Genomic DNA, 20,906 nt, shown 5'->3' with positions numbered 1-20,906 from the left:
TGCCATCAGAGAAACCCAGAAACCCCAAATGAAGAGCCAAACCCTGAGCCCTCGGCATGTTCTACTGCGAGACTTTACTGCCGAGCCACATTTACCAACAGCTGTGATAATCCAGTTCCAGATCAATAAATGGTTGCTTGCATAAATATTTGGTTGTCACATGGAGATTTATGTCTAGCTTTATTAGCTGTGTTTGGGTTGGGGGGCTGGGGAGAAGCAGCCGGGTTCAAACTGGCTCTCTAACCTTCGGTAAGACACATGACCCAGTGATGGTCCTACAGATGTTCATAGCAGGAAGGGTTTTGAGAAATTTGAGTGTCCCTCAGCGCTGATCTTGCACTGACTTGGCTTAGTTTATCTTTTTTTCATCTTTTATCTGACGCTTTCATCCAAAACAGTTTACAGAACACTTAATTTCTGGGACAATCCTCCTTGGAGTAACTTGAGGTTGTGCATCTTGCTCAGGAGTATATGATAGTTTGTGGATCACCACTTACAGGGTTTGAACCTACAACCTTTTGGTTACCAGCCCAGGCCCCAGATCTTTGATATTTATTCCACACCACCAATCAACTAATCGCCTCTGATTAGAAGCCAAGCACTGCTTTTTATAGTTATGAGCCTCGAAAATGTAAAATTTGAGCTTGAATTCAATGTTTGGGTAGTGTCATATTCCCTATGAAAAAGAGCAGCTTATGTAGTGTAATGGATGCTGGTGTGCTAGTGTTCCCCTCAGACTTTTTATCTAGATTAACCAGCATGTTTTGCTGGTAACAAACATAAACCAGATCAGACCAGTATGGACATTCATACTGTTATTGGTTATCTTATAAAGGTGATCTTTTGCATTTTTCCTAAGACCAGACTTGGTAATGTCCATGTTTGTCAACAGATTACAGTTACACATGAGTCTAAATGCTCTGTTTAATACATGCTTAACAGAAACATTGATTAATATTTGTGTGTATTTGTGGCTTTCCCAGAGAACCAACCTGTTGAAGCCAAGCTGCCCTGGTTGAAACAGGCTCAAGAGCTGGAAGAAACCAAAGTAGCTTTGGAAGACCCAACGTGAGTTATTTTTATGATGTTATACTGTACATTAAATGGTCACTTACACTCTATTGCTTCCTTTCTCTAGGACTGGAGGATTTACAGTATATTTGCACTGGTTTGACAATATCAATTTATTTATTTTTACAGCCATCTTTGAACACATTTAACAGGGGTGCCAATAATTCTGACCACAACTGTATATGTGGTATACTAGTATACTTTTAGTTCAGTTTAACACATTTTACCTTGTTTAAACCCATTCTGCATAATTCTGCAGATTTTTCCAGAGAATCAGTACAGAAAATGCGGAAAAAGTCTGCAGATTCCGTCTGGGCCTAGCTACAAGTGTCTGAATAAACATATAAATCAGTCTTTTCTCTTTTACAACAAATAATCCACTAAACCATAAATCCTCAGGTATCCCAGGCGACATTCTCGCCACATTCTGTGCATTGCAACTCAATACAGTCATGTATTTTACTTTGATTTTATATTATTTTATTTTTACATTTTATATTACTCTGAAGTATTCTCGACCTGTAGAGATGAATCCTTTCACCTGTTACTCAGGATTTTTGGTGACCTGTCGCTGTCAGTAAAAATGCATTTCACTAGGCTCAATTCAACCAGATCTGGACAAGAAGCAGGCTTCATTAGCTGGTTCTTCATCCGAATAAAACGGCCACTGAAACCCGAGTTGAGGGTGTCTGCGTTCTGACCTCTATGTGTCCAGTTTCCTTTCATTACTTAAACAAGGCCCCACGGGCCACTCTCGCCTCCTGTTGTGGTATTATTAGAGTTTCCCCCCTCCCCATCTCCGAAATCATACCCCTGTTAATAGTTGGCAGGGGAGCTTGATGGACCCCCCGCTACCCCCACTGAAAGCCGCAAACTGTGGGCTGCCAGCATCCAGACAGCCACCGCTCTCTGCGGTCTACCAAAGGCATTTATCACAGAGACTCATAAAACAAGAAGAATGAGGGGTGAAAGTGTTTAAAGGTTTACAGAAGAGCCATTGACAAACGCTTCAGTTCGTTCGTATGCATGCATCTGGGGGGAGGGGGGGGGGGGGTGTCTACCGTTTGTCTGCAAACCCTTCTTGAATTACTCCCTTTAGAGGAGTATATCCCTCAGTGATAGCAGCACTTCTTTTGCGTTCTGCTCCATCACTCGTGTAACTAAATTTAGGGTGATCTAAGGTGGCATGCACCAGGGTTCAGTACTCGTCCCTATCTCAAAGTGACCCCAGTCCACTTTGCTGTGGAATTCTCGGTTGGGCGCTTGCCTCTGTGATTTAGGTGGTTGGATTTTATGGGTTGGATGTAGTTGAAGAGTCTCACGCCACATCTTATCCCTGCTTAGATAAAAGTGGAAGAGACCCACTGAGGAAGGAGTGTTGTCTTCCTGAACTCTAATCTTGAGATTAGAACCCTCCTGAGTGCTATTCACTGATGTACTCGCTCTCAGAGGCACACCCACATATGATCACATACTTCTTCCGAGGGAAAGAGGCCCATGACATACTGTAATCACATGAATGGCTTGTAACTACTAAAGCTATCTAACTACTATCATGGTGGAGCAGCATTGTAAGGGAATATTGAGAGTATCTTAGTAAAAAATGTTGACATGCTAGCTACCTGAATAATACCTGATTAACATGAATAAAAATGCAAGAACTTTATTAAGAATTTAATAATTAAATGATATGTATTAATTTATTTAATTTTAGTTCTTAATTAAATTACATTATTTATATTTATTTAGATATTTAATTTGAGTTTACATATTTTTTTTTAAATATCTAAAATAAATAGTAATTTAAGAATTCAAATGCAGAGATTAAGTGAATCCAACATAATATGAATAAGTTAAATTTATATACATTTAAATCCTAAACATGTCCCATTGGCTTTCACTATATTCCCAGCATGCACTGGGACATAAATAATCAATATGATGTTGTTGATTTTGTAGTGCCGTAACCTGTTATATTGTGATATTGTGATTCCTTTAGTTAAAATGATCAGTTAGTTAATTGTTACCCTTGTTGTGTTTCATGTACCAAGCATTGAGGTTTAGACAAAACTTACCTCCAGTTATATTTCAAATGTAGTTTTTTCATTTTTGAATGATTCACTTTGACTTATTCTAATTTATAAACGTTGTTTTTAATTACAGTAATTTTTTTACAGTGTATCCCGCAAGTTTGATTTAATGTGGCGTTTCATTCAAAATGTGTCTGAACACAATTCATAAAGTAACACGAGTATGTGTTGGGTTTTCAGCATTGCCGCAAAGGAAGTTGTGTCAGACATTTTAAAAGCACTACCGAAAATGTACCAAATGTGCTGTATACACTTGTACAGTACAACGCTCATCACCCTGAAAAAACACAAGCCTGTTTTCTCAATCACATGAGGTGTTCTGACATCATAATATTCCCTGAATGACACCCCTACATTAGTCCAAACATGACATGTTAGGGCTTATGTGGAATTACAGATCTCATAAACTTTAATTCCTTAAGCCTGGAAAGTGTTTAGACAGTGGGCGGCGTGAGGTGTGCATTGACACCCACTCCAGGCGAGCACATTTCCACAATACTTAAATACTTTTACAGATACATAAAGCGCATTTGTCTTTTAGCTGCATTTAATGACAGCAGGAAGAAGTGTACACAAGGTACGAAAAGCATGAGTCTGTGAAGCATGTTCATCTTAGTCCTAGGGTTTAATGCAATGGTGGTAAAACATGTTATACTTGTATTCCTGAATCCAATTACGCACAGATCACGCGAGCTATGAATTTCAACAATATTTTCCAAAAGGGTAATTTTCCACTCGCCAGAAATATGGAAAAATCATTCTGTGGTTCATTAGGAGACCCTGCCACATCTATTTTTATGATCACGTTTATTTTAAGTGTGGTTGACTCTTAAATATCAAAGTCTTTTGGTCCATGTTAACGCTATATTTATCAATATAACTTGGTATTATTTTGAAATCAATTTTGTTTTCATTGTTATTATAGCTATTATAGTACTTGGGTTTATTGTTATAGAAAGGATTAGAGACAGTGTTTCAAGTTTAACGGTCTTTACTTTTCCAACAAAGCAATCCGATAGAATGAGTGAAACACAGCTATCTTAAACTATGTCAAAAAACAAATAAATATATATTTATATATATTTATTTTTTTTTGCCGTAATTTAAGATATCGATATATTAGATAATAGTATCTTTATTGTCATTATAAACATATAACGAAATTAGGAAGTACTTCCCTTAGTGCCTGATTATACAACAACACAAACAATGTTACATACAACACAAATATTAAACATATAATACAAAAATAATACATTTTTAATCAGTTATAAATATTGGACTAATAAGAAATATTTTGCACTAATGCATATATTACAAAATGAAGAATGAAAAATAGCACCCTGAGACTTTATATTTATATGTATGTAGCAGAGAGGGATCAGTGCATATTAAGAGTGCATATCATTTATTATACTGTTGTCAGAAACATGTTACTGCATTTAAACATAACATTGAACAGCATTGGAGATTTTAGTATTTGACTGACTTGCCAAATTTGTTTGACTGGTTTATTGAAAAGTTGGACAACACTATAGCATAACAACATCTCCTTTGTTAACTGGTTGTGAAAATTGCATATCTTTAAAACAGAATCATAATTTGTTGTGTTGTGTGTGTGTGTGCAGGTTCATCCCGGGTCCGTGGTCGGACTGCAGTGTTTCTTGTGGTCCGGGAGTTCAAAGGCGCCAGGTGAAATGTAAAGTATTGCTGTCTTTCACTCAAGCTGAAGTGGAACTACCCGATGAAGAGTGTGACAAGGACAAGCCTCCCTTACAAAGGACCTGTGATTCAGGCTCCTGTTTAACATCTCCAGACTCATGGCGACCCCTGAGACCTCAGCAGATCCCTGATCAGCAGGACTACGCTTGGGAATACATGGGCTTCACTCCCTGCTCTGCATCATGTGCTGTTGGTAAGTCTCCATGAATCCCATTAGAGAAAATAACCTCTCTAATGTGTTTACTGCCCAAATAGCTTTTATGCACATAACAATTTCTTACTGCTAAAGACCTCATTTAGATTTTTACATGTCCAGCTTTCCAGATGAAATGAAATTGGCATGTAATCTAAAATTGCTAAGAGAGCAGATAGTGATCAGCCAGGGCTACAAAAAAATATATAGATTTGAAATACTCCCCTGCCAAAACCCTTGTTCCTCACAGTGTTGTTTTGCAGGCAGACAGATGGCTGTTGTCAGGTGTGTGAGCACCTTGAAAAAGGAAATTGTTGATGACACACTCTGCAATGGCTCCAAAGTTCTGCCTTCCTTGCTTCGCATCTGTAACCCTCAACCATGTCCACCGAGGTACGGTCCAAAAGAAATATGGAGAAATGTATTTGTTGCAAATTCTGATCTGTAGAAATTACCCTTTTGGAAGATCTTTACTTCAGTTAAGTATGTGGCATTTTTTAATAACATTTTAAATACAGATTTTAAATCTCTTCACAAGACTGCCAGACATAAGTCAGATGATTTTAAAAAAAGTAAGCGCACAACCCTCTTTAACAATAAGTATGCACAATAATAATAGTGATGCTTACCTTAGCAAACGCCACTAATTAATTATTTCAACTCCAAATGTGTTTGTCAAGGAATGATGTTGCGTGCAAAAGCAAGTGTGGAATAAAAAAAAAACCCATATGATTCATCCAGCTCCTTAACAAGGAGCTAAAAGTGAACCTGCTGGCTTAGATTATGTTCAAAGACCAAATTCAGATTAAATCTTTGTAGGTTGTCAGGCCACTCTGAAAATAAGGACATGTGATGAAAATAATGTGATTTCCTGTTAACTGACTATTTGCCAAAAAAAATAAAAAATAAAAAGACAGCTGGGTTTTTAGAGCAGTGCATTATGGAATAAATAACTTTATCGGATCTTTCATTTGGCTTTTTATGTACTGCGGCTCAGAATATTATAATAGTTCACATAATGGACAAAAGCTTGATTGTTTTTTCAGATTATATGGACTGTATTGTTAAAATTTGAAATGCCTAGCGTTTAAGACATATGATCGCCTTCATATGGATCTTTTCCGATCTTGATTGTGATGGGATGCCAGGGATCGTAAAGTTCAAAGACCATGGCAATGTAACTTCATGTTTTGCATTACCATACACATTCCATAGAATAATATTCTGCTAAATCATAAACATATTGCTTTTGATTGTGGTAAGGAATATTTTTGGCTTTTTTGTATTACCGGTAAATGAAACATGGAATGAAAATGCTGCCTATTTAATTTTCTTAATACATATTGCTTGATCTAATTGTGCAAGATTCATCTGTGCATGTTTATCTGAAAATGTTTGTAGAATTTTTCATCAAGCAAAGCAACTAATAACTTTTCCTGTTCAGCTGATATCCCCTAGGCTGCACGGACTGTTGGTTAATGTGAACCACAGCAATGTTATTGTTAATTATAACTATTAAAAAGGCTTTTGTTAACTGTAAACAAAACTAAAATATAAATATTATATTGAAAACGTAAATTTAAAAAACATAAATGAAAATTAGAAATGTTGCCTTGTCAACTAAACAAGTTTAAGTGACTAAAATGACTAAAACTAAAATAATTGTAAAAAGTATTATTATAGCTACATATAAATATTAACAACATCTTAAATTGGTTTCACTTTAGGTCCTCTTTAGACATTCTGTTGACTATAAGGAGCATTGCACCCTACGTACATGTCAGTTAACTCTCATTAGAGTATTAGTTGAGTATTAGTAGACTATTAGGTTAGGGTTAGTAGAATAAGTTGACATGTACTTGCAAAGTTACTTAAAGTCAGTAGAATGTCTGTTGGAGGACCATCACAATAAAGAGTTAGCAGATATTAAGAAGACAGTTTACTAATGATCTTATGAGAGTTAGTTGGCATGTGTAGGTGCAACGTTACTTTGTCTAAAGGGACCATCAAAATAAAGTGTTACCCTTAAATTCATTAACATATAGTATTTCACATCCATGTAAAATGGTTTGTGAAATGTAGTGTGTAAGACGTGTGTTTGTGTGTTTTCTTCAGATGGGAGGTGAGCGCGTGGAACCCGTGTTCTGTGTCATGTGGTGTGGGGCTACAGACGCGCGGCGTGTCCTGCGTGAGGTCTGTGGCAGGAAACCGCACTGAACCGGCGTCCAGCAAAGACTGTGTGGAGACGAGACCTCCAGAACTGCAGGCCTGCAACCAGGTGGCGTGTCCACCGTCCTGGGAGGCTGAGGATTGGCAACAGGTTACTGACCCCTGTGATTTTAGATGAATAATTACTAAAGACTGTCAGTTTAAATCTGATTTTTGTGTATATCCGTTTGGAATCTGATTATATTTAGCAAGTGTGAACGGCAAAAGCTCACATATACAGTAATCTGATATTTCAAATTCGTTTCAATCTGCATTCAAGTAGTTTAAAATCTGACCACTCTGATTAGATTCCGCATTGCTTTATTGTTTATGTGACTTTCTTGCCATTGCAGAAACAATGTTGTGTTGTTGTTGGTGTGCAGATCACCCAGACAATTATAATATATAATATAATGCATATCTGTGGTCCAGGGATGAAGTGTCTTTAAATTTTGAGACCGGCAGAGAAGGCAGCACGAAAAAAGCCATGCGTTCTAGCTTCCTGCGTTTCTGTCACTGCTTCATTAGACGTAGTAGTCCAGTGTTAATGTGGCTACACATTATTGTCATATTGCAAGACAACATTTCAAATCCCTCCATGTTATTTTTGGCGTATGGCCACCAACGCAATGTCATTGCCATAAAAACCAACACAGATCAGAGCACCAGTTGCAATGCACAGTGTGGACAGTCCAATCAGATACACAAATAATCGGATTTGGACTGAGTGTGAACGTAGTCTAAGAAATCTCTGTAGTATCTCAATGAATGGTTACTCCTAGACATCAATGAGACTGAAAGGAGAGACTTTAATGTGTTTATTTGATTAAAATAGCAGAAAGTGCCAGAGATTTTTGAGGATATTTGATATGGAACATGATGTGAAATCATTTTCATAGCTGACTTTCCATCTTTATTTGGCTTTTCTACTGTAAACATCAAGAGCTATGATTTGTATTCACTCACATGCTGTGCTCTCTTTGGTTGTAGCATATGTGGGAAGGAATGATGTTGATTTGTTTGTTTGTGTTTTTGTTGGTGTTTGTTTCATCTCTGGGTCAGTGCTCTCATTCGTGTGGCAGAGGTACGCAGTGGCGTAAGGTTTACTGTAAACAGAGACTAGCTACTGGAAGCTACCTAAAGTTAAGAGACGAGGAGTGCACTGGAACCAAACCTGACGTACACAGGACATGCAACAACCCTGATTGTCTGCTGCCTCGTCTGGAAGGCGGAGAGTGGTCCAAGGTGTGTTTCTGCATGTGTGTGTGTTTCTAACCAAGATTTTTTTTTTAAGAAGCAAGCATGCATTCAATTTACAAAAAGTGACGGTAAATACATTTACAATGTAAAAAAATATTTATATTACAAATAAATGCTGATCTGTGTGCAAGTGCTTTCTAGTCATCAAAGAAAGAAACACTGTTATTTTATATTAGAATAATATATCACAATATTACTGTATTTACTGTATTTTAATCAAATATTTGGTGAGCATAATACTTCTTTCAAAAACATTGTAAAAAATCTGACCAAACCCAAACTTTTGAACTGTGCTATATTTAGCTTAATTTAAAACCAGTAGAAGAGTAAATGTTGTTCCAACCCTATGTTTTTTTTTTTCTTCCGGGAAATGCAAAAGTAGGTAAACCTTTTTAACAATCATTCTAACTCTATGGGAATATGGAATTACTCACCACAACTATAACGATAACGACACAGAGAAATTATATCGTTGGAATCACTTTCAGAATTATGAACGATAAAAACATAGTCAGCCGCCAGAATTCATCCTGCTTCAAAGAGTATTTAAAGCAGTAGACAACATAACTGTGCGTGCTTACAGTAAACAAAGTTATTGTGCGTTGTTGTGGACGCTAATGTATTCATTGTTGTAGTTACCTCTATAGTTATCATTCTCTACACCAGAACCATTTGTCCATGTATGTTTGCAGTGCTCTGTGACGTGTGGTAAAGGTGTCCAGCGGAGGGAACCTGTCTGTAGGAGACAGACGGTGTCCGGTCAGCTGGTCACTCTGGACAGGTCGTCCTGCAGTGACCTCCCTCTTCCTCCCCTGATCAGGAGCTGCCGTATGAGCCCCTGCAGCAGTGAGATATTTTATATTCCATCCTTTACCTACAGTTTACCCCCGGTGTGGAACCCCGTTACGCCTGAATGTATTCTTGTAAATTTAGTGTACTGTAAAATTGTGGTTGTAATTTAACTTAGAACTGACCTCTATTTGATCTTGGTCTCACTATGGTCTCCATACATTCGGATACCAACACAAGGGAAATTTCATAAAAAGATTTTGGGACCCCCTGATGTTTTGAGCTGTAGGAACAACACAATCTTACTTGAGTCTCAAATTTCTCAAATAAATAGCAGGGATCACTAGGTATCACTTAGCATGTTATCATTGCTCTCATGACACCCATGAACCAATGAACTCTCTATGGTCATATGTAATAACTATACGTTAACATATATTATGAACATGTGAAACTTCCAGAATGGCTTTGAAATGCGTTCTGATTATAGCTTAATGCTGTGGTTCAGAAAAATCGATCTTGATAACGTTTCTTTTTTAAGCTTCAGTTTCAAACTGAATTTGGTTTATTGGTTTGTATATCTTGATAAGGTCCCGCGGTAAGGGACCATCCAATAGCCTGTAAGTGGAGAACGTATATTCACATTGTGCCCTCATGCTATTTGTTCTTTCACTTAAACTTTCCAAAGCCCTTTTGTCCCATGTGATTTGACTTCATTGGGTTCGTCTGAACTGCAGAGATTATTTGGGGGATTCAAAAGCATTCATAACCTCACGCGAAACTAAAGTAATTAGCCCTAACCGATGTTTGAACCGCCTAAACTTCTTCCGTCTCTTTCCACAGAGCACTCTAGAAAACGTTGCCCTCAGGTCATTGGCCTGAAACGCATCTACATCCAGACCAGACAAGAAAAACGCCTTAGTTTTACCATTGGAGGACGAGCTTACCTTCTTCCCAAGACTGCCGTCATTATCAAGTGTCCTGTGCGGCATTTCCCTAAAGCTCAGATCCGCTGGGAGAAGGATGGGAGTGATCTGACTAGCTCCAAACGTTTGAGCATCACTAAGTCTGGGGCTTTGAGGATCTACAACCTGGAAGCTGGAGATATTGGACTGTACCGTTGCTGGGCCAATCAAGATTCAGACACCTTCACCCTGAAGCTGATTGGATACAATAATAGACTCCTGGAACAGCCTGAAGGAAAGGGTTTGGGGAAGGAAAGAAGCAGGAACTTTCATCCGTACCTCAACAAGGAAGGAGGTTACGTTGGTTCAAAGTGCAATGAGGGGTTTCCACCTGGTAAGAAGGCTCCAAAATCTCGCCCAAGCTGGGTGCAAAGAAACGAGTTCTACCGAGATGATGATGGCCAGCCTAAGGAGCTCTGGGATACTCTTGATTTGGGGAACTATGCTTTGGCTTCAGGGCCCAGGAGCCACACAGGGGCCTTTGTCCTTGAACCTGCACAGTTCGAGGAGCTTGTGAAGAATATCAGTCAGCTGGCAGAGAGCGGGGATGTGTCGGATGAAATGGCGTCGCACCTGATAGGCAAGCTAATAGAGGATTTGGCTGCCGCAGGGCAGGGGGCACCTACAGAGGAAGGCACTACGATGGACAATCATTTAGATAAGACGCCAAACACTTCAGAACGTACTGGGGAAATTGCGTCGACAAGAGGTAGTCGAGCGGTAATCGTTCGCCAAAGGCATCATGGATCTGACATGAACTTCCAGAGGGATCTCAGGATCCATGTGGGCAGGAACGCTTACTTAACCAATGCTACCCACAGCCTCACGCTGATGTGTCCCGCTCAGGGATTACCACCTCCAAACCTCTCCTGGAGCAAAGATGGAGCTCCTCTACAGAGCAGCAACAGGTAAAGACAATGATATGTACCGTAGTTGGGGGTTCAATTCAATGTTGCAGTTTCTCTCACTTTCTATTTTTCTCTTTCTTTATTTGTTTCTGCAGTTTATTTCTTTTTACTCTACAGTCTACTCATTGATGAGTTTTGAAAAACATTTCTGTGTCATTCCAAACCTGTTTTTTTTTGCATGTAACTCAAAATGATAGTTTATGAAAAATAATGTACACACTGTAACACACTGTACTATATTAGTTTATATTTACATTTATGCATTGTCTGGGATATAAAACCCATAACCTTGATGTTTTAGCGCCATGCTCTACTGTTTATTTTCCTGCCAATATTATATATTTATTGGCCAATATTCAGGATTCAATATATCTACCATTTTTAGATTTATATTACTTTTGCCATCATAAAGCTCTAACTTAAAGGGATAATGAAAGATTATATCAAATATTTAACCCTTTAAAGTTTTAATTAACAATAACAAGATTGATCATATCATTATTTTTCAATATTGTAGCCTCCCTTTTTCAAAATATCTCCTTTAGTGTTCCACTGAAGTGCAGTTATCAGTTTTAGATTAACTATTCCTGTAAATGTGGCATTTTGTTCCTGCTCAAAATCCAACTACAGTAATGGCATAGACATTTTAACTATTACACACCAGTAGAGTGTCTGATTACAAAACTTCTGGAATTCACATGACTTTACTCTTTTTCTTTTTTTTTCTGTTATTATCACCGACAGTTCTTTTAGTCCAACGAACATGATGCTGAAAACGAGCAGAGTTCAACTTTTACACCGAAAAGCAATTTTTTTCTCTCTTTATAGAAAACAAGACTCCCTGTGTACCTCTGAGTCCAGCCGTGACTGATCTTGATTGAGCAACCGCATATTCCAAAAGCCTGTTAATCACAAACCCACTCAAATATTCACCTCAAAAGCACCCCAGATCTCACGTTATGCGGTCTGTTGGGGTCAGAAATACTGGCTGTGCTTCTTTCAGTTTTTCTCCAGGGTCGCATTGTGGTCTAATCGTCTACTCTATACTGTTGACTGTTAAATACCGTCATTGAAAACATTGACTTAGTAACTCAGTTTTGTCCAGCTCACGGCCTTAACATAGCCTCCGCCCAGACAGTCGCCAAACATTGTCTGCCCCTCTTCCTGGCGTGCGCTATGGGACCTGAAAGAGACATGGCTGTGCAAACATTGTTCAGGCCTCTTCTCGCTACTTTGGCTTGAAAGCTCTGAGGTGAATCGTCAATCGTGATATACTGAAGCGCTGTGACTTTCAGGGGTCACTTTTGACTTGAACTGAAAGGTCATTTTACGAAGTGTGTGCCATTTACAGTTGGTTTTAAAGTAAATGTTTGAGATATAAGACATTTTAGGAGATACAAAATGTTTTAATGTTAATTGCATTGTGACATCAGGTCAATATGTTGAGGTAACAGTACCTTGTACTGTTTAGAAAGAGAATTTATTGTTGAGTTTATTGAATTTATTATATTATATTATATTATAATTTAAATCAGATATATATATAATATAAATTATGTATAAATAAATACCGGTATATATATATATATATATATATTTATATAATTATTTATATATATATATATAAAAATGTATCTTTTATTTATAAACACATTTTTCTTAAAAATATACATGCATTTGTGTGTATTTATATATACAAAGTAATTATACACAGTACACACACATATTATGTAAACACAAACTTTTATTTTGGATCCGATTAATCGTTGCACAGCCCTAATATATTATATTATTGCTCTTTTTATCCATACAAATCTGCATGTTGGAAACATGGCTGTGTGGACAAAAAAAGTTTTTGTTGATGTGTTTATCAAAATGTCTATGGTAACATAGTAAAAGATTACTTCAGTTAATCAGCTACAAACAATTTTTACACATGCACTGTATAAGGGAGACACAAATGGGACCCGTTTTGTAAAATGACCCAGCAGATGTTGACTCTGACAGCTTGAATTTATGCTAAATTTTTGTTGCATGTCATATCCATTATCAGATTTTATTGCCACTAGGTTGTATTTTATTGGTCTTGGAATTAAATTATTTGATTGATGCTTGTTTCTATGATTTTTTGATGCAACATCATCTCTATATCCTGGACAGAACTAATCTCAGCTCAAACTTTCTTTTTCTTTTTTTTGAAATATGAAGTTCAACTCAGGGAAACAAGCTTGTTTTCAGATATAACCATTTTTGTCTTATTATTTTTTTGGATCAGGCACAATCCTTCTATAATACTTTATTTATTTATTATGCTCAAGTTATTTTGACCACAGTATTGTTTAGAGCTGCCAAATCATTTGCCTCCCACTCTTTTGTTGACAGCCGTGTTTCTGTGCGGTCTCGACTGCATTACTGATGCACAGTAACTTCCATCAAAGCAGCGCTGTAGAATGCCACTTGACTCCAAAACCAAATATAACGTCGCTGCCAACTCATGCCAGCCCAGTGCCAACCCAGAATGAATGCGTTCCACTCCTACAGAGTAATATTTACAATTTGATCTTGTTATTCTTTTCTCACTGCAGGTATTGGGGATATTTTAAAAACTGTCTCGACATACGGAAACCGTTCCAAATTACAGTGTCAGTTATTTTATTTTTTTTCATTGATGGGAAGAAACAAAAATGATCTGTTTGTCTCTCAGTCAAGATGTTCAGGCAATTTGTGAAGGTAACAATTTGGTAGCGTTTTAATTATTCATATGTGTTATTTCAGTTAGTTATATTCACTATCGATCAAAAGTTTGGGGTCAGTGCGATTTTTCCTATGTTTTTGAAAGAAGACTTTTATGCTCACCATGGCTGCATTTATTGGATCAAAAATACAGTAAAACGTCAGTATTATTATTACAATTTTAAATAACTCTTTTCTATTTGAATATATCTTAAAATGTAACTTATTCCTGGATGCCAAGCTGAATTTTCAGCATCATTACTCCAGTCTTCAGTGTCACATGATCCTTCCGAAATCATTCGAATATGATGATTCGATTGATTCATGGAAGAATCCTGAAAAAAATGCATCATGATTTCCACAGAAACATCAAGCAGCGCAACAGTTTTCAACATTGATAATAATAAGAAATGTTTCTTGGACAGAATATGCGAATGGTTTCTGAAGGATCATGTGACACTGAAGACTGGAGTAATGAAACGTGTCCTGTGCAATGACAACCTCACTGGAGGAACAGCAGCTCTGTGTGACGGCGTATATCTCCATTCTCCTCCCATCCGCAGCTCCTGTGGCGATCGTGGCCCCAGGGCCGTCTCTGCTGTTGCGCTTACGTAGCGCTTCTTATTTTTGGCCAAATGTGAAGCAAAACACAGGCGAGGTGATTGACGTTCACAGACTCTAAAGCTGTGTGAAGTCTCACCCTTTCGTGCCCTTTTATTCAGATGTGTCTTGGCACCACGGCGATGCTCTAAATCAGATCCTAACAAGGTTGATTTACTCCTAGAGCTGTGAACTGGAAATCACACTCAAACCAGTGCAGTTTCTGCTCTGGTAATGGTATGATTGATATTTAGATGAAAAATGTGCTGGGTACCAGTGTTGGGTAAGTTAAAAGCTATATATATCTTAAACAATGTAATTCGATTACTGGACTAATTACTCTCTCTAAAAAGTGTTGAATGACTTATTACTAATTACTTTCTAAAACCCATAACAACCTCATCTGGCTGTACAATACAAAGAATGAAACCACTCTTTTAATTCTTTCAAATAAATCATATAAAATAGCATAAATTATTCTTGACCTGACCAAAGTAATTTAAAGGGAGAAGGTTACATTACAAAAACATACATTTTAACATTAGACCTTACATTTTGATGTTAAATCCACTATTGTTTTATGCAGAATTGTTTAAGTATTTAATCCAATTACATCAGAAGTAACTGTAGAAGTTTAGATTTTCATTTTTTTAAATATAATTATATATTTATATTAATATTTATTTCGGCTTACCAAAAAACTTTATATTTTATACTAACACTGGTTCTGCAGTATCTTCCTGTTTCTACAAGAAATATGTCAACACAGGAACACTACAAAAACTCTTTTAAATCAGTATTCTTGTCTTGTTTTCCAGTAAAAGAAAATGTGTCAACATCAGTTAAACACGATATATTTACTTGAGTCACAAAGCTATGTAAGACTTGATTTCAAACAATATGTCTTAAGTTAAATTTGTATAAAAGAAAAAAAAAGCAATTATCTGAAATTATCTGCATGCAATTTCTTATTATTTTCTGTTCAAATTTTTCCAAAGACGTCTTGTAATGATTATTTTTTTTCATTAAATGTGGCATGTAAGTGAAGTGTAGGATAATGTGATTGTGATTGTGAAACAATGCCGCCATTGTCCCGAAGCTGATTTTCCGCACACATTTGTGCCTGTGAGTCGGCCCAGACGTGCCATCACACTTTAGATGATATCTTTTCTATGAGTTCGATACTTCAGACATGACTCAGCTGGTGTGTTTTTATTAGTGGGTCTGAATGAGTAGACTTTCATAAGATGTGTGCTGGATGGGATACAATGCACATTTTGTGCCGGTGTCCCTTTGTGGGTTTGGGTGGGAGCAAATGGAGAGCTCGCTACACCCTGGAGGCTTCTAACAGATCCTGACTTTCTTAATCACTCTGTCTCTGTTCCAAAACACAGAGAGCTTCCATGCTGCGTTCTGTATGCATAGGCAACTGGCTTAAAAGGCAGCATCCTTACTGAAATCTGAACTTTTGAACGTCCTTTTCATAAAGAAACCGGACAATATGAAGCAGCACAACTAGTTTCAACATTGATAATAAGAAGAAATATTTCCTGAGCAGCAAATCAGCCTATTAGAATGTTTTCTGAAGGATCATGTGACACTGAAGACTGGAGTAATGATGCTGAAAATTCAGCTTTGCTTTTTTTCTTCTTCTAGTTTTGAAAACAAAGACAGATATTAAGCTGATACCTTCTTTGGTGTTATTCTGTTATAGGATCAGTCTAAGAATTTAAAAACTTTTTGCTCTGGAGGCCCACTAGGCTTCACGAGTGTCAGGTGAACTCCCTGAGCCGCACAACGGCGTCTGCACAATAAACACTTTAATCAGGTATATAAACACCTCTGAGGGTTCATCACACTCACTCTGATTGACTCTTCTGGGATTCCTGATTGCTGTCGGAGATCACGTGAGGAGCGAACCAGAAACAGAAAAGTGGCAGAGCCCGAGGGAAGCTTGTGATTGATATACAGGAAATAAGAGATTGAACCAGATCTCGACCTGATCCGATGGGGTGGCTGTTGATTAAGACACAATCGTGGTGTGTGTTTTCATTGAAAGGGCACAGAGTGGTGCATTGAGCTCCTGTGGTTTCACTTCTGTTATATATACAAACTAGCTGTTGTTTTAACCCAGATACAACCCGGTTTAAGTGAGTCTCTTATTGTGTAATGCTACATACAGTACGTACGTGGTTAGGGGAAATGTGAAAAGACGGTAGGGTCCACGGCTCTATCACGGACTCTACGGAGAAAGCGTAACAGTCAAGTTGGAGCATGACTTGATAACCAATCACATTAAGCCTTGACATCAATGAATTTCTATCGGAGTTGTACGAATCACACTGTTCCATAGAAATGAATTGCCCCCCCCCCCCCCCCCACACACACACACACAGTGTAAATTCTGTAAACTTTAAAATTAGATAAATCAAAACATTTTGAGTATTAGCCATTAATATATTACCTTTCATGCAGTGTAATACAGCTGTTTATGAATGTAAAAGGTCTACAAAGTTTTAAAGTGCTTAAAAGAAGATATTTAAAATGTACAAAATGTTCCCCAGGGTGGGAAATATCTTCATTTAAACTAATTAAGTGATTAAAAGAAAGAATCGATTCTGAACTGCTGAAATTAGTCGTCAGTCATACTTTCTGCACAAACCTACAGTACATTAGTTTTGCAAAGCATTTGCATAATGCCAGTCGATTGTCTTCATTGGCTGCCTACAAACAGCGTCTACTTTGACTCACCCTCAAACAATGTAGCTGAAGCATGGAAGAGTTTGGTTTGTGTTGATGACAGGTTGAGAAGATGCTATAAATCCACTTTGAATGCACTTCCAAAGGATGAGGACTCGGGGTCTAATTGATACTGTAAACCTGACGCCATCAGTACTGTTCCTATCACTGTGTGTCAAGTGCTGAGGAAGATTCGGAGCCAAAATTCATGGACGTTTCCTTTCTGACACACGCTTTAAGCAGTAGATCAATCACAGCAGACTTTGCCATCTGACCAATCAGAGCAGAGTAGTCTCTCAGAAAGGAGGGTTTAGAGAGAGACTGAATCCTTAATAAGGCTGTTTCAGACACGGTGAGAAAAGTGCTGCTGCAATGTATATTATTATCAAATGAAAATATTTTTTGACATTCAGATTCATGTAAACCTTTTGTAGGAGACCTCCAAAACTAAATTAGGAACCTTTATTCTAATATTTCATAAAGGGGGGATTTTAAATGATTAAGCTGTTTTCCCACAAATGCAGTTTATTCAGTGTAGTGAAGCCTCTGGTCTCTTTCCCTGCATGCATAACGCAGTAATATACCTTGAAATCTTCCCTTTAAGCTGCTTTGATAGTGTTCCCTGAAATTTGCAGCTGATTTAACGCATCTCTCTTGCCCTCCCCAGGGTATCGTGGGACAGTGGTGGAGAAGTACACATTTCGAGCCCTGGCGCCAATGACGTGGGGACCTACAGGTGCACCGCCACCAACGAATTGGGCTCTGATTCAGAGACAACACATGTTCTGTTGGCTGGTGAGACATCGCACACTGTTGCTCTCTGTAATGACTGTTTCTATAATGACTGTTATTTATGCAATGTGAGTTGTTGTTTTTCTTTTTTCAAACAGAAACTCCCACGATCGCTGCCTCACAGAGAAACACATCAGATCTGAAGAGTACCAGTCTGAAGGTGGTGGTTGGAGGTGTTATCAGTGTCCGTTTAGGTGCCAACCTCACCCTGGAGTGCCCTGTCAAAGGTGAGGGATGATTTCACAACCAGAAGAGCAATAGGAAGTCATGCTGTGCATCTTTTAAGAAATCATCATATGTCATAAAAACTTTTAAGCATATTCTCCAGTGCAGTTCAAATTAACAAAATACTTCACTCAGTGAAAAAGTGAACATGTTTGATGTGTGCATATCCTATGCTTAATAGCTCTTGTCCAGGTGGTTTTGGTGAAAGATTCGACTAATTGGACAGAAATGATGTGTAAAGTCAACAGGCTTTCAGGATGCTGGGCCCCCTCTGTGGGATGTATGCTGTGCTGCATCATTTACAACCAGCAATCTACTGAAAAATTGGACTCCTGTCGGCCTATTGTACTAAAATTTTCTTTTTAGAGCTCCATAGATTTCTACTTATACAATGAGAGGTCTAGCGGATTTTAGTGGATATAATTCAAAATCATTCAGATATACTTTAATTAAAGTCTAGATCAATGATACTTTAAAATAAGACCAGTTTTTGGTATTTTTCGGTTCTAAGATGACTGCCTTCACCTCACTTCACGAGATCAACACCTCCCCTTTTAGGGTTTCAAACTCCATAAGCCCAAACTGGATACTATTCTTCCTTTCACCTCCTTTTTATTTGCAAATTTATATTAGGTATGGGTATTGACACTCGATTTCGATTCACAAGCTTACGATTCGGTTAAATTCAAATCTGATTTCAATTAAATTCTATTCGATATCAATTTAATACAATATATATATATAGCCACAGTGCATAACAAATTAATAAAATTTCTAAAAACATAAAAAAAATTCTTAAATATTGCTGTAATCTATACAAGGAGTCAGTTGGTACTACATTACTGTAATATTAAAGGTTAATATGGACTGACTTGTATACAAACCCTTACAGTTTTTATAATAATAAAGTTAAACACTAATTGATGGATTGCATGAGGCATGATATTGATTTTGATAAGATGTACTGTATCTTTCAACACCTTCTGATGTTCATTCATCTTTATCTTGTGCTGTAACTAGTAAAGCGGAAGAGATGATCAGTTAACGTGCACTTCGCTTGATGTGAGGCGGCAATAGACATATCTCACGTCACATTAAAGAGCGGCAAAATGTATTGTTTGAATTTCATAATAAAATGGACAGAATTTGAATTTGAAAAGTAACAAAGCACAAAGCTAATTCCTATTACCGGTAGTGGATGGGAGGCGCGCTACAACGTTCTGTTCATTCATCAACTGAAAACAGCATAGACCAAAAGATCGACTCTTGGGATTTAATAATCGATATCGGTTTATAAAAATGAGAACTGATTAATATCGGGAAATCTATGTTTTTTACCCAGCCCTAGTTTAAATAAATAAAGGCCTCTCTCAGGCCACTCTGTCTGTCTTCACTTTATATGGAGTTGTTTATCTGGTGATTTGGTTGATGCAAAGGACACCTGCTGTTAACAATGGCCTCGCTGCAGCAGAGAGCCATAAGTGTCAGCTGTTCTCTCATGCTTTCATCACCATCTGATTCCCTGAGATGAATAAATGGGATTTGAAGAGCTCGTCCAGTTGGCTTTGACAGAAAGGACGGCATAGGCAGCCATAGAGCAGTGGATTATGGGTAACGATGTAAGAAGATACTGTAATTGAGCGGTTAAACTGATGGTGTGGAGAGATGTGTTGTTAGAGGACGCACACATCCGGATACACCCCTTTACCACAACCGTCTGATTCAGGTTGCATGATTGCACAGTGTAATTCAGTCTGCTTATCACGTAGGTCATTAATAATACTAGCTCCGTTTTAAAATCTAGTGAGCTGACTACATAGACAGCTTCCATGTAACTTCAAAAGTGATTCATTTTGGAACATTCTTCAAGAAAGTCAAGTCAAGTTACCTTCATTTATATAGCGCTTTTAACAATATAGATTGTTTTAAAGCAGCTTTACAGTGATTATAGGATGTTTTGGCTTTACAGCAGCTCTAGAATAAAGTTATTGTCCAGCTAAAGTTAGTTTTGATTCACTTCCGTTGCCAAGATCATTAGTTATTAACTTAGGGGCCGCAAACACGACACCATTCTAACAGAAAACACTCAACTAAATTCAATTCTGTTTATTGTTTGAATTTCATTATAAAATGGACAGAATTTGAATTTGAAAAGTAACAAAGCTAATTCAGATTAAGTGGATGGGAGGCGCGCTACAAAGTTCTGTTCATTCATCAACTGAAAACAGCATAGACCAAAAGATTGATTCCGGCCCGCTCATCCGCACAAAACAGTGCCTGGTGGCTCGAGAACGCAAACCCTGAAATAGATTTCAAGGTGTAAGCCTTGAAAAAAAAAAAAAAAAAGTTTATCTCTACACAAACTTCAAACCCGCGAAAACGCACGTTTAGTCTATAGGTATGTGCATTTGAATAAATATGTGAACAGGCGTGTAGTCCTTCTTTACAAACAAACCCTAAACAAACTACTTGTCTGGCCTTAAAAAATGTATAATAAAGAATTATTTGTCGCTTCCGCGTAGCCACGTGAACCGGAATTATCCCGACAACATATTATCTGTACAGAGGTAAAAAGAAGGGAAGGAGGCCTTCACAGGGGAGAGACTAGTTG

At 37.7% G+C, this 20,906-nt stretch overlaps 1 protein-coding gene across 1 annotated transcript in view; it reads left to right on the top strand.

The window, feature by feature from the left end:
• adamtsl3 (ADAMTS-like 3) overlaps positions 1–20,906 on the top strand; it is a 153,545-nt gene that overhangs the window by 112,114 nt on the left and 20,525 nt on the right. Inside the window, exons 15-23 of the mRNA XM_079638219.1 lie at positions 984–1,068; positions 4,790–5,076; positions 5,340–5,469; positions 7,192–7,396; positions 8,347–8,529; positions 9,237–9,390; positions 10,177–11,206; positions 17,946–18,073; positions 18,169–18,297. Coding sequence (XP_079494345.1) covers positions 984–1,068; positions 4,790–5,076; positions 5,340–5,469; positions 7,192–7,396; positions 8,347–8,529; positions 9,237–9,390; positions 10,177–11,206; positions 17,946–18,073; positions 18,169–18,297 — 2,331 coding nt within the window. The remainder of the gene's footprint in view (positions 1–983; positions 1,069–4,789; positions 5,077–5,339; positions 5,470–7,191; positions 7,397–8,346; positions 8,530–9,236; positions 9,391–10,176; positions 11,207–17,945; positions 18,074–18,168; positions 18,298–20,906) is intronic.

Source organism: Phoxinus phoxinus (assembly GCF_949152265.1).
Source record: "Phoxinus phoxinus genome assembly, chromosome: 2".
In the NCBI taxonomy this organism is placed as follows: Eukaryota; Metazoa; Chordata; class Actinopteri; order Cypriniformes; family Leuciscidae; genus Phoxinus; species Phoxinus phoxinus.
Note: the sequence above shows the minus strand (reverse complement) of the source record. Positions and strands in the feature narration are given on the sequence as shown.